Consider the following 14,191-nt stretch of genomic DNA (forward strand, 5'->3'; position numbering starts at 1 on the left):
GAATCATAATGTAAATAATTCGCCGGTGCAGACTAAAATCTCCAGGTTGTCGCTGCCGTCAATAGCTCTCCCGCAAAATCTTACAAATCGAGTCAGTCCTCTCATGCAATCAATTGTAATATGTAGCTTATGTTTTCCATATGAATATAATATGAAAAGGGTATTGATATGATTACACAGCTGTGCTAGGGCCTTGTCTCTTTGCCGACATTCGGATTTACAGGTATGAACGTTTTGACGGACGTTCTGATGCTTGTGTGATTTTACTTGCGTATACCCTGGCGATTTATACCAAAGTGATGTGATTTCTAGGGGAAAAGAGGCATGGAAATTCTTTTGGAAGTTTTTAACACTAGGTAATACTCTTGTTATAAAATATCGTTAAAAGATATGGTTCGTGTGGTGCTAGAACAGGGGGAGCTAGTCCCAATTCATGTCAGTAAGAGCTCTGATATATAAGATTTCTTGTCTTCATGGTAGATAGGATACTTAATTCAATCAACCTCTGAATGCCTTTATATTCTAGCCTATGCTTTCCACCTTACGCTGTAGAGAGTCATACTTCAAACAAATGTCCTCTTTCCGGTCACATAAAGAGTAAGGAATCCCAATTTCAACACACACACCAATACCCACTACTCAACTTTTAGATGACCTTCTTTAACTCCCATATTTCCATACATCTTTCCCACAACCACACCCTTGGAGCTTCCCTCTTCGCCCGCTAAGACTAAACCCAGATGCTGTTCCGAAACTTCTCTCACTTTCACGATACATTTATATGTATCCAACCTTGCGATTCCCACACAAGTGTTTTCCAATTTTGGAGTCGGAGATGAATTAATAGCGAGGGCCACAATTTCGCAAAGAGATTTGAAGATATTGCAACTCCATCCAATCCATATGAGAAGTGTTGTGTGGATCAGCGCAAATAGAATGTGTACAAGAAGGATACCGAAAGCGAGACGTCTGGTAATGCCGTTTATAGAGTAGCTGTAGCCATTGCGCCATTGTCGTATGTCGATAGGGGTAAAGTTTTCGAGGTTTGTTTCCAAACCTTCAGACGAGAGGATATCAGGGAAAAAAGTATTCCATTTTGGATAACCCGATGGCCATAACAACGGTGGGAATTCAAAATTCCCTTTGAGAATAGCATTATTACTCATGCCATTTCTAGCCATTGCATCTGCAATCAGAGTGGTGGCTGCAACACCAAAGGCAGTTTCTCTGTCATTGTAAGTTCCCGGCTGCGAAAGTGCTGTCACAATTGGTATGAGAGTCTGATTAGGCGACAACGCAGAATTCGCCCAGCCAGCATCGAACTGGACCTTTTGCTGGTCAAAATCGGATAAATTGTTTCGTAGCCACTTATCTAAGCTCCTATCGGGGCTATCGAATCCTGATAGGTGAACAAATCTATCCATACTAGGAATGATAAAGATTTCCATCGGTTGCCATTGGGCAAACACAGAGCAGGTCGTGAATTCAAGAGGGACCCAGGACTGGTGTGTTCCACACATACCATCTCCGAATTCCTCAGCACATGTTATCATAGCAGCTCCAATTGATGCTCTTTGTCCCTCAGAGCTTGCCCAGGTTGATACACTTTGCCGGGAGGCATTCCAGAGATCTAGCGTAGTGCTAGCGTTAGAGTACCAAGAACCACGGGCAGGTTCTTCCAGTGGAAATGTAAACTTCATATCCACACTAGGATATGGTGGACTCACAGGATGTTCTTCTCTGTCTGGATCTATAAATCCGATTGATCCGTTTTCAAGGCTTCCCAAGATCCAAAAATCGGCTGAGTGCCAGATCAAGCCAGTAGCCTTTTGATAGATCCAGTGAGTATTGCTACTACAGGTTGCGAATGCCTGAGCCGCCGGCGGATCACTTCCATCTGATAACGTGAGCTTCCAACGAGTAGTTGTATTGGCAGAACCCAAAGCTAGAGCTACTGAAACAAGAGTCTCCGCAGCCGGTGTGGAAATAGTCTGGCTTAATAACCAGGAAATTGTATTCGTGAATCTCCAGTCCAAGTAACCCACCCCCTCAACAAAACGATTAAAATTTGGACCTGGGAAAGAACTCGAAGTGTTTCGAAAGATAGGCATGGTTATATTCCACCTCAATGGAGTATTAGATCCCAACGAATATGTCGCACGAGCCCAATCAAAGATGACTGAGGCACCACCACCAGGGCAACCAACTGGGATTGACAGATTGTTGGTAGTATTGGAAGCATCACAAACATATGGCGAGTAATTTGCATCGCTTATCTTCATCGGCCAAAGTGAGGATTCATTCGCACCAACAAAAAACAAGGGCTTCGACGTGGTAGCGGAGCCGACTAAGTATTCCAAATTTTGCCTCACAGAAACTTCCCACCAGCCCAATGATGGTAACATTAGAATTGCCGAAGCCGGACCACAGATTGCGGCTAGAATTGTCAATAGTGACAACGTGAGTGCGATCAAAAGGAACTTCTTCGTCCCACGGGTACCAATGGCCCACAAATCAGGGGACAAAAGTGAACCAAGGTCATTGATTCTAAACCCGGCAAGGAGACCACCAAAAGGGATTCCTCCATTTAGGACTTCGTACTGAAGTAGATTGAGCCCCATGGTTGAGAGTGAAGCACCAATTAATATTTCGTGCATTTTGGCCGCAAATTGAAGTGCATTCAACCGAGCGTTGAGATTGTCGACATCAGAACCGATAGAATCAGAGTAGACTTCGAGACTATTCAAAAGCAACAAGATGATGGTGACGGTGATTGGTAAAAGGTGAAAAGCACAAGAGCGAGCAACATGCCATCTGCCTCGAACAGTAGCTTCTTTCAGATCTTCTGATTTGTGTTTCCGATTTTCCATATAGGTAGAAATGAGTTTGGATTGGGTGAAAGGCCAAAGGAAGAATAATCCTATGATTTTAAACCAGTGTACTTTGATTTGGATTCGAAACCTTGGTGACTTTTGAACCGGGAATCCAAGACGGCGATAAAAAGTTTTGGAGACCATATTTAAATGAATAAAATATTGATGTAGTCTCGTCTTATTTCTTGAAGAAAAGGGTTGAGCTTATATAGAAGGTGGAAGTGATTGCGACCCCAAAGCATTTGATGAAAATTCATTCCGAAACTACCGCGCCGTCTCCTTTAAAGAGGAATTGTGATATAGGAAGGTGATACAAAACTGATATCAGCCTCATTAATTGATGCGTGGAGGCAGTGACTTGAGGTCTAATAACGCCACCCCCAACGGCTTCGTTTGAATTTAGTATATGTAAAAGCAAGTACTAATTATGTGACATAAAATGCAGCTCTGAAGAAATAATCCGGTAATTAGAGCAGGTCGTGCAGTTTTCATTTGTGAATGCTATTCTTAGTCGCTTTCCGCAAAGAGGTGTGGTGCAGTTTGTGTTACTCGTGAGACTTGGGATGACCACTGCTTGAGCCATGACGATCTTTTATTCGTCACTGACTTCACCGATTAGGAACTAGTCGACCACTTGCAAGAGCCGACTATTGATTACCAATTAATCAAATAGAATTCAGCATGCTACTACGAGTATTATTGAGATCAATGCTATCTCCCTCTAATCATTTTCTTTGCGGGAGTATGTATAATTATTATTCTTTATTACCTCCTACCTGCTACACTGATAAGTATCCTGTGCCTTGTAGGTCAATGTGGGAGATTGTCATTGAAGTTTATGAGGAAGTAAATGTATGTTGAATTCTTATATAATTCGACATCTTTCTTGGGTGTATCAAAAATCTAAGTAGATATGAAGTTTAATATTCACTAGCTATTCTTCTCTTCATCTATATTCAAGTATGTATACCTCTTCTCATCCCACTCTGATCGAGTCATAAAGATACGTATTGCATTTGTTTACGCCTCTAGGGGTAATAAGAAAGAGAGTACCTACAGCTGAGGATCGAGCGGGGGTTTCTTTTCCACGGGATGAAGAATGAGAGTTGGGGTTTGTGAATAATCTTGAATGTGATCTACATCGTGGCTTTTTTGATGTTAGATAAAGAAAGTAAGAGTGTTGATGTTAGGGTTTTGTTATCGCTGTGATCGTTAGAGTCTTATGGATTGGTGCCACTATCATCCCACATATCCTAGATTTCGTTGTCATCGTTATGTTGTTGCCTCGAAATTAGGTTTTTGTTGGTGGGGAGGGTTTGTTGTCGCCAATTTATCTATTGTTATACAATAGACGCTCCTCGTGTTCTCATCAGTATCGAACGACAAATAATATTGGAACAAGATCACATATTCCTTTACCGTACCCAATTCCGGGCCTTTTCTCCCTCTTCTGATTGTCCATATCCTTTCACTCCACGTTCTTTGGTGATTCGTCCTAGCGGCATCTATGATCCTGAAGCACTAATCGTAAGAATAATTCTGTAGTAAGAAATGCTGATTCTCAGGATACTCTAAATTTCATCGGGATTACATCATGTAAGCTTTTCAATGTGAGATCAGACGTAGGCTTGTACATTCCAAAGCGCTATTCTTTTGCTACGATTACATTCTAGAGCGTATCAATAGAGGTTAAATACACTAGAATAAGAAAGCTGAAGAGGAAAGAGATTCTTAAGAGATCTGTTCGACTCCCAGGTCTTATAACACACCGCTTAGTTTAATAAGCTGGCGGTAGACGTAATGAGATGTCACATGCCTGCGTAATATACCTCACATTTGGTAAACAGTCATTCCAAGATTTCGGACCAACATTTCACATACTGATTTTCTAAAGAACAAGCCCACCATATCCTGCCTATCGCCAGAGTTTCCCATGAGCAAAACGATATCTACTTGCATCTCCTCTCCCTATTCTATCCCTCTGGTCCCTCACCCCAGACACTCATCTATGTACCATCCACACCCACTTCCTGATCTTGACATTACACCCTGATCTGGGGCTTCGCCCAAACCAAACTTACCAACAGAAGTTGCAGCCCAGAAAACGCAGCCATGATTTTCATTTGTAACGAATAACTTTCCGCAAATGCTTCTAGGATATTTCCTTGAGTCTCGGGTGAGAAAGATGCGATGGAGGAGCTTGATCGAAAAATCTCGGCTATCTGTGCTGGGTCTATTATGTGTTGGAGCCGAGATGATAGATAGTTATTCATTGCTGCTGAAGTGATGGCTAGACCGATGGCTCCGCCAAAAGCTCGAAATTGGAGAAGTGCACCACTCGAGATGGCTGGAGGAAGGAATTAGTATGCCTATTATTTCCTCTGATCTACAGTAACAGGAAAGTGAGGAATTTATAATAAGGGAGGTGTTTCTTGCCTAGATCTCGTCTCTCGACAATATGCGGAGGTATAACAATAACCATTCCATAAACAATACCAATTCCAAGACCAGCAATAGCTTCGTACCCATAAATAGCCGAATTGACATTCAAACCATTCGGAATAGTAGACATAAGTGAAATCCCAACAATTTGAAGGATGGAACCGATGAACATCAGGTAAATCAGTGGGATATGTGCTTTGCCCACAATAACATTTGCGATTACAGTCCCAAATGCAATGAGTGCATTAAACGGTATAAGATGCACACCAGCTGCTACCGGAGACATTCCATCGACAACTTGGAAGCGTTGTGGAATATTGATCGTGACGGCATTGAATGGTATACCCGAAAGTAGCGACAGCCTATCAAATGATTTGTTGTTAGAGCAACACGTTGTTGAAACCTAGAACTCGAATTTTATACGAGCAAGCTTTCTTTACTCACATTAAAGCACCCATCCATTTCCGATTGACGACAAAACGCCAAGGAAAAATTGGCTCGGTGCGTTTCTTTTCATCTGTAACTAGACGTTCATTCCACACGAAGAGAATCCATAAAACACCAGAAATGACAAATAGTGAGATGCTGGTTGCGGAATGCCAGGCAAATTGATTTCCTGCACCCAGAAGAACAGTCACGAGCAAAAGGGAAGCTCCTAAGAAAAGGAATGCACCTGTTCCATCGATTTTTGAAATAGAACTTTTGCTGAATTTTTCTTTCAAAGAACGAGAGACGTATGCTGGATCATTTTGATGAGGGAAACCTCCTGGTACGCAGATAAATAATAACGCGAGGGCTAATGCACCAGCCGGGACACTTCCATTTCGTCAGTTTAGGTGACTTCAGAGAAGGGGAGGTCAGAGTTAACGAACTTAAATAGAAAGGCCCATCTCCACATCGATTTCTCACTAAAGCCACCACCAATAAGTGGACCAACTAGATTCCCCATCGTAGTTACCACAGAGAACAAAGCTGTGTATGTTGGGAACTTGTGCTTTGGTATCATTTCAAAGGATATTGCGAAGACTAATGCCATACTTCCAGCCGCGCCAATGCCTTGGAACACACGACATATGATACTGTTGATATATTACTTAACCAGCTCCTCCAGAGATCATCAAGTAGATTACTTACATTTGTGTAATGGTCTGTGCAGCACCGCATGCCCCAGAAAATGCGGTAAAAAGCAACACTGCTGTTATGATAGAGGATTTTCGTCCGAATATATCGCTGACTTTTGTCCATATTATCAATGTACCTGGAGTATATTAGCACCTCCTATGATTACCTCTTTTATTGACCTAGTGATCTCTTACTTGAGTAAGTCACTAGATATCCAGTGACAATCCAACCAGTTTTATCAAACCCATGCAAGTCGTTCGTGATCGAGGTCAGTGCTGTGCTCACTACCGTGAGTTCGATGTTAACAAGAAGCATGCATATGGAGAGGCTAGACTCCGTAGAGGTATGAAGTTAATTTTATCGTACTTCCAAAAGAACGGGGAGACTTAGAATAAATAATCGCACCTTAATGCCAAAGAGTATAATGTCTTTCCAGAAAGGTAGCCGTTGATGTCATTCTCGAAAGGCTGCTCTGAGCTTGGCAGTTGGGTACTTTCAACAGGCATATTTTCGGGCTTCGAGACCTCGGCCTGCATTGGTTCTTCTTTCATGGTGACTTATTAAATGTTTTGTTAGAAGTTTTGATAAATTACCTGTACTTTATACGGGGTAAAAAAAGGATTTAGAAATGATAGAACTATGTGTTAAATTGAATAGCAGGTGCTCAAAGTTTGTGTTTGTTGGTATCACATCAGTGGTGATTTTGACAGAGCTACGAGAGCTATATGCAATACGTTCATGCGCTAGTGCACTAGTGCACTCACGTGTACACATTCACTTGTATCGCAACAGTATTAGCCAAAATGGTTGTAGGCGTTGTACCTGGTAAGCCGTTGATTGAACTACCGCGAAAATATACCGCATTCTGTCTAGCGTTTCTCCAAGATTGATGAGATGGGTCTCTATGAAGCAAAGGTAATCATAATGTGTTTGCCCTAGTTGTATTAGACTCATTATGGGTAGCTTCGTGGGCTTCTTGGAAAAAGTCTTGACATTTCGGGCCCATATTACTTAGAATAGTAGCTACATAGCATTCGTTGAATATAGGTATCAATAGACTAACAACGAGTGAGAATAAAATTCGAAAATTCCATCCGATTTACAATGATGACTTCGTTTTCGGTCCGTTCCAAACCTTCATCTTCTTTTTATTTCCATCCATCAATTTGAGAACCTCTTCATACTCCAAATCCGTGAATTCCTTCCCGTCACCAACATCGCGAGGAATAGTCTTGAAACCAGGCGGACCCGCCACAGGTTCGTGAATATAATATCGACTGGAATCTATCTTTTGGGGCTCTTCAACACACATTCGACAGAACTGCGCCCATTGAGTGAAAAGGTGAGCTGTCTGAGGTATTTGTGCGATAAAGGCAAAGATATGAGGAAGTGCGTTATATTGGTGAAGTTGTACTGAAGCACCAGCTTTGAAAGCTTGCTTGGCCATGAACCTACCTTCGTCAAGCATACGCTCTTGGCCATAGGCAAAAAACATCGGCGGTGGCTTGATGGAAGGCCATGACTTGGAGGAGACTGGGCTGACCAAAGGATGTGTTATTAGGTTCGTCGTAGGGGAGTAAATATGCGATCTCGGAGGCGTACTAGGCCAGATGGAATCCGGCGTTATAATATCGCTGAGTGTTGGATGAACGTCGTCTATTATATCGTAGTTTTTATTCCGCGCGTATGATGGACTGGTTCAATTTGCTAGATCAGCATTTCTCTCGCGAAATTGAACGATGAAAAGAAATATACATACAAAGACATCGTGGCATCACCTTGAGCACAGAAAGTCGCAAAACCTGCAGGATATGGGATCGACACACAATTGCCATGGAAGTTGATGCGGGTTTTCCTCTGTTGGAAATGTTGAAGCAAAAGGAGAAAACTGAGACATAGGTTACCTCCGCTGCTTTCTCCAGCGATGACAATATTCTCAGGCGTGGTTGCTTCGTGAAAAGCATCCTCGGGTGGGTAGAGAAGTGATAGGTATGCTACCAAAAGGTCGATTAAAGGTGCAGGGAAAGGGTCCTGAGGGGCCAGTCGTTGTTCAAGAACAAGACAGCGGCCTTTGGTAAGTTTTGCTAGAGTTGATGTAACTGCACGTACAGAAGCTGGTCCTCCAGAGCTGGATAATCAAAGGTTAATTTTCACGCATCATATCTGAGTATGACTGAGCTTACTAGTTGAGCCCCCCATGAGCGTATATAATGGTTGTTTTGGACCGTGTATCTTTCATGAGACCTTTGTACTTGTCCTCCTCACTAATGGTTGGCTCTTTCTCGTGTCTACCAACTCCGGATCGAAACCCGCTCCACTGTACCTGGACATCAGCTAATGTAGCAACTAAGTCTGCGCAAGAGCCATCATCAAGATCATAAATTGCCTCAGTGATAGCAGTGATGATACAATCATCCTTCGGAGCTGGCAGGATTGTCCTACTGGCCCAAACTGGCCCAGTAGCTGGCTGGTCAGCGGTTGTGATTGCTTGTTGCAGTGATATTGGAGTATAAAAGAGATAGCCCTTGTCTTTTCTGAATTTTTGTGTCCAGCTCATAAGTTTCTTCACAGCATCTTTGTCTTCATCTGGTGCCATGTTGACGTACAGAGGCTGATGCAAGATGATAGGTGTAGGTGAACGAGGCACAGCGATGATCGTATGAACGATAATTTAGGTTGGGTATTCTCGAATTCTTCTGCACCAACTTGCTATAAGTACCTAAAGGTATACTTGCGCTATACCCAAATGAAAACGGCAGAATTTAACATACGATTTTGTACAGTATGAGCACCCTCGGATGAGCTTAACCCTATGCTTATTAATGCGGTAAGGCGACCAGCCAATCAATGACTGAATAATGGAAGCGTTTTCGATCTCCCATTAAAATATTACAAACTTCAAATTCTCAATATAAATTTGTTTTAAATTAGACTTAGTGTGCGAACTAAGCCCCTCAGATCCTATTGTATTAGGCATAGGCTTAAGCTTACCTAAGTAAATTTATACGGTACCTAACTTAAGGTTTCAACATTGTAATGTCATATGCCTAGGTACATGTTAAAGCGCTTTTTCGTATAGGTACACTGCGAGGATATATACACGAAGTGATGTGTTTAAAGGTCCTCGAGAGTAACTCCATAAATTACCATCGGCACTTGTATGGCCAGAAATTATATCATACTCTATACTAAGCACATATCATAGTAAGGTAGACAAGAAAGTGTGACAATTTGCCGTAGAAGAACTGTGAGAGCAGGGTACAATTTATCCTTAGATTCTACAAATAGAGGAACGAGAGCGTAACTTCTGCAGCGCACTATATAAACTCACTATGCGTATGTGAGAGATCGCATTGCAATTGGGTCTGATCCGTGACACAAAGGACTAATATAAGTGGAGTGTTGTATAATTTCTGACCGCCAAGAGTACTCCGTACCCTACCTCGCCCAAAAATAATCCTTTTTGTTGGGTTCTCTGTATAATGAATCTGCTGAGTAGGATCTATTACTAAGATATGATGTTCATTACTGTGAGTTTGGAACTTTTGAGAGACCATATTTTGGCTCACACTAGGCAGTGAAACAGACCAGGCATTTGCTGTGCAAAAGTGTTATGAAGTGAATGATGTTACCGTTCAGCATTAGAATGCTATTGGTCATTATTCCTGACACCGCTACCCCTGTCATTCCCGCTTTAACGATTTGAAGCGAGGGAGTCTAAAGCTAAATACAGTTAGCTCAGAAATAAGTGTTGTGACAATAAGTATTGAAATGAACAACTCTTGGAATCTTGTGTAATTCAATAGTATGCATGCGTGGTCAGCATAGTCTCTCATATTCCACCACTCGCAAATTTTCTCGCAAAAGGTTTGTCCCTGTCGAAAAAGAGTGGGGCTTTACCCATGTAATATTATTTCTGGCGAAATGTATGCAACCATCAAGCGCTGCGCCGTTGTCAGGTCTCACCCCAATGTAACCTTCCCTAGTTGCGGACTTCTCCACAAACCAATTCCTGCTTCAGTCCGGAAAGACTTATCTATGCATCTACTAATGTCTCCCATGTATTGCGTGCATTGGAATGATTGAGGCTCGGATGATCATGAATTGCTTACCCGCCGCTTGCTCGTGCGCTCCTTCAACCCAACACTCCTTTAGCCAATACATAGTCGCAGAACTGTGGTGTGAATGAATCATGCTCAGTCGTTCATATTTTGCCGTTTGAAATGACAACATCTACGCTACTGACCCGACAGTCTAGCATAGCCAAGATAACAGTTGTCAATTGAATAAATTGGGAGAGTCTGAAATGGCTGTGGAATGCCAAGCTCTCCATTTCAATATTCATATAACCTAAGCTCTCTAGAGTAAAATTTTGATTCTTCTATAAGTCCTTACCAGTGTTGTAATTAGTATTTTCCGTATTTCAGTTATGCTCTACTTTGGTGGTACGTGTTGATATTTATAAAGATATTTCAATTATTATTTTTGAAATACTACTAATAATGTACTAAGACATAAGAATTTAAATATTTATAATCAAAATCTATATATTTTAAATAAATCATTACCTAATAATGTAAAGGAGTAGAAGGTGATAGGAAATCTCCATTATTAAATTTAATAATATTAATAACTCGACAAACGATATTATAATAACTTCTATAGTTAGATTTAATGTATTAAATAATATTATATTATCTCATCTACAGTCAGTGGAGTTCTATAATAGCCTCTTCCTCTAGAAAAACTGATTAGCTATATTTGATTTTGATTATTTAAGCTCTGAGTACTTTTAGACTCTATTCAAGTCTCTAAATGAATTGAAATTAATTATATATCGTAGGGGCAATTGAAGTCCTGTAATATAGTCCATAGAATATTATCACTATAAGAAATTAAATAAGCACCATCTTTTCATTCTTAACAGAGATATTATTCAAGTGATATTAGGGGTTTAAATGTCGCTTGATTCGGTGAGGACTTCGGCGTTTCACGGCCATTTCAGACGCCCCCAATAAATTGACATGTGCAACTTGAATCGTAATTGTTGCATACGTTCATCTTTAGTTCAGGGTTAGGATTCCTACACATCCTGCCTTGAAGATATAAAATTTCTCCAAACCAGAAAAAGGATGCGAGTAAGCACATGTACATGTAGGTTAAGGTGGTGTGTATAATCTTAGTTCCTCGTCCCCCTCCCCCTTTTTCTCTTGTCCCTTTGTGGATCTAATCGATGAGTCCAAGCGAGGAGGGGCTCACATCTAGAACTCACTCTCATAAATCTCTTCAGGGCATAGCTCTTTCCTTCCGGTATGATCCATCATAGATTATTACAGAGGGCTCTTCAAGCAGCAATTGCCAAATCCTGCAAATAGAACCACAGTCACCTTTGCAGGCCTTCCATTAGTCCGTATAATGCACTGTCAATTCTTCGTCACACAATGAATTAGTTATCCTGGTAGAAATACGTAGTCTAAGATGCAAACACCAACCGCCATCACCACTAGAATCTCTCCAGGGCTTTTCTCCAGATACCCCAGTTTCGTCCTTCAAAGATACTCAACGTCAATACCATGAAGGACCTTATGCATGAAAGAGAGGCACAGATTAACCTGTATTGTTGATACTGAGGACTGAGCACGCATTATTGTTTAAAGTTAGAATCTATTCTCTATGTGGATGGAAGGGACGGTGTGGTGACTTGGCTTTTCTCAACGCTGAATTCTTGTTGGCTTGATGTGAAATTGGAAAAGGGGAGTTTGCTGTTCGCTGCAGCGATGCTTGGATGGTTGCACAATATTCCTGTGACGCAAACTTCCGTAAGCTAAAAGTTTGAATATGCCCTGCCGAGATGATAAGACTTATTATTACAGGGAGAGGCAAAACCCCCTCCATTTCACATCTTTATTCGGTTTGAAAGACCTCCGCCGTAATCCTATTCATTTTTTCAGTCTCGATTCCAATCAAACGCGTTTAAACCCTCTTCTTTCTTCAACAAAAGAGAGTAATGTCGGTAGATTTACACTTAGTTCAACCTGTATCATTGGTGTTATAAGCCCACTTCTCCTGGAAAGTTTTATTCCCAAAAACAGTGGACTTTGATTGTTCTACCTAGATAAGCTACAGCATTCAAAGAACCCCACTTCAACAGACAATGTCGGACACTACACTACAAAGTGGAGTTCAGATTCCACCTATCAACGCCGTACCGACTTTATCAATCATAGGACATGCACCAACCTCGGTTCTTGGGAGCACAATTGCGCTCTGCATCTTCTTAGGGATTGCTTTAATACTCGTGATGATGCGGGTCTATGTTAGACTGACCCGAGCCGGCCGTTTCTTCCTGAACGATTACTTCTTGCTCGTCGGTGCGTCTATGGCAACTGTTTTCACCGTCTGTACAATCATAAACTTCTTCCAAGGAGTTGCTGGTCATCATTTGCTTGAGGTGTTCGAGCTTGTGCCTGAAAGATTGACTTTGTCTACAAAAGTAAGTTGATCGGTTCGTATTTCAAATCCCGACTTGATTATTTCGATATCCGGAATATGTATCTGATGTAAATTTGGTTCTTTTAGTTGACGATGGTATCCGAATTTTGTTGGGTGTTCAGCGTTGTCTTCCTCAAATTCTCAATTCTTCACCTGTATGTTCAAGTATTTGGAGTAGAGAAACGTTTCCTCTGGACAGCATGGATACTGGCAGCTTTTGTAGCCATAATAGGAGTCCTCGCCTTGTCTTTCACTGCAACAAATTGCCAACCTTTCTCTGCCTATTGGACTTTGGCCGGACATTGCGTTGATTTCAAGCCTTCCTTTCTAGCGACTGGAATCCTGAATTTAGTCGTGGACATCTTGATTTTGATTCTGCCGTTGCCCAAATTATTACGGTTGAATATGCCAATGAGGAGGAAGTTTGGTCTGTTTTTCATTTTTGGTATTGGATTCGGGTAAGGAACTTTTGTTACTCACTTACTCAGACAACCAGCTAGGTAGCTAATTAATGGATAATAGTATTTGTGGAATCAGTGCATGGCGCATTCAAGTCATTACAGACTACGATTTCCTTGACCTAACCTACAGAATTCAATATCTCGGCTTAAGTACCGGTTTGGAGATACTCCTTGGCGTAATCATAGCTTGCATTCCAATCGTGCATCCAACTCTCTGCCAGCCACTTGTTTTCTTCCTTAGCCTCGGAACACGCCTTATATCTTTTACACGAAGCAAAGGAACTACCGACGTACTTTCGAATGATCTCCCAGCTCTCAATACCAGCAAGAACTTGGGATATTCGAAGACAAAACTCAGTGAGAGTCAATTGGACAGGAAGAATTTTAAGAAATTGTATAATCATTTGTATCCTATGTCGGATTTGAATGTTAAGAGCCAATCTACCTGTGCTGCTGGAGATGTTACTAGTAGTAGGTCAGATCTCGTTGAGGAGATAGGGGGTGATGTTGAGGTTGTGAGAGAGTGGAATGTGCAATATTCTGCCGAGCACGTGTGATTAGATGACAGATTTCGAATTTAACTTGACAAAAGAATGGAATTCATTACATCTTATCTCCTTTATATGATAAAAGATGGTTGCTTTGGCAGGATTTCTTTAATGTTAAGTTGTAGATGGTAGATCTTCAATGGAAAAAATGGTGTAGCTAGATTTACGATACGATTATTGATGCCTGAGAATTCGCGTTTCATTATTATTTTTGCTTACAATAAAAATAATTTGTCACGTATATGAAGAATGA

The 14,191-nt window shown here is 41.3% G+C and overlaps 4 protein-coding genes across 4 annotated transcripts; 1 reads left to right on the plus strand and 3 right to left on the minus strand.

The window, feature by feature from the left end:
- Positions 1–635: 635 nt before the first annotated feature.
- Positions 636–3,017, minus strand: Bfra_000071 (uncharacterized protein; the record flags this gene model as incomplete). Its single annotated transcript, XM_037330521.1, has 1 exon — positions 636–3,017. One exon carries the CDS (start codon positions 3,015–3,017, stop codon positions 636–638), a length of 2,382 nt encoding a protein of 793 aa, XP_037196854.1.
- Positions 3,018–4,915: 1,898 nt separating this feature from the next.
- Bfra_000072 (putative mfs multidrug transporter protein) lies at positions 4,916–6,988 on the minus strand (the record flags this gene model as incomplete). Its single annotated transcript, XM_037330522.1, has 7 exons — positions 4,916–5,220; positions 5,310–5,677; positions 5,760–6,131; positions 6,188–6,394; positions 6,450–6,573; positions 6,632–6,765; positions 6,843–6,988. 7 exons carry the CDS (start codon positions 6,986–6,988, stop codon positions 4,916–4,918), a joined length of 1,656 nt encoding a protein of 551 aa, XP_037196855.1.
- Positions 6,989–7,536: 548 nt separating this feature from the next.
- Positions 7,537–9,033, minus strand: Bfra_000073 (putative lipase esterase protein; the record flags this gene model as incomplete). The annotated part of the gene is made up of 3 exons (XM_037330523.1): positions 7,537–8,131; positions 8,197–8,565; positions 8,621–9,033. 3 exons carry the CDS (start codon positions 9,031–9,033, stop codon positions 7,537–7,539), a joined length of 1,377 nt encoding a protein of 458 aa, XP_037196856.1.
- A 3,558-nt stretch (positions 9,034–12,591) lies between these two features.
- Positions 12,592–13,947, plus strand: Bfra_000074 (putative integral membrane protein; the record flags this gene model as incomplete). Its single annotated transcript, XM_037330524.1, has 3 exons — positions 12,592–12,930; positions 13,017–13,387; positions 13,452–13,947. The coding sequence occupies 3 exons, from the start codon at positions 12,592–12,594 to the stop codon at positions 13,945–13,947; spliced, it is 1,206 nt and encodes a 401-aa protein (XP_037196857.1).
- Positions 13,948–14,191: the final 244 nt, after the last annotated feature.

This window comes from Botrytis fragariae (genome assembly GCF_013461495.1).
Source record: "Botrytis fragariae strain BVB16 chromosome Unknown tig00000001, whole genome shotgun sequence".
NCBI lineage: Eukaryota > Fungi > Ascomycota > Leotiomycetes > Helotiales > Sclerotiniaceae > Botrytis > Botrytis fragariae.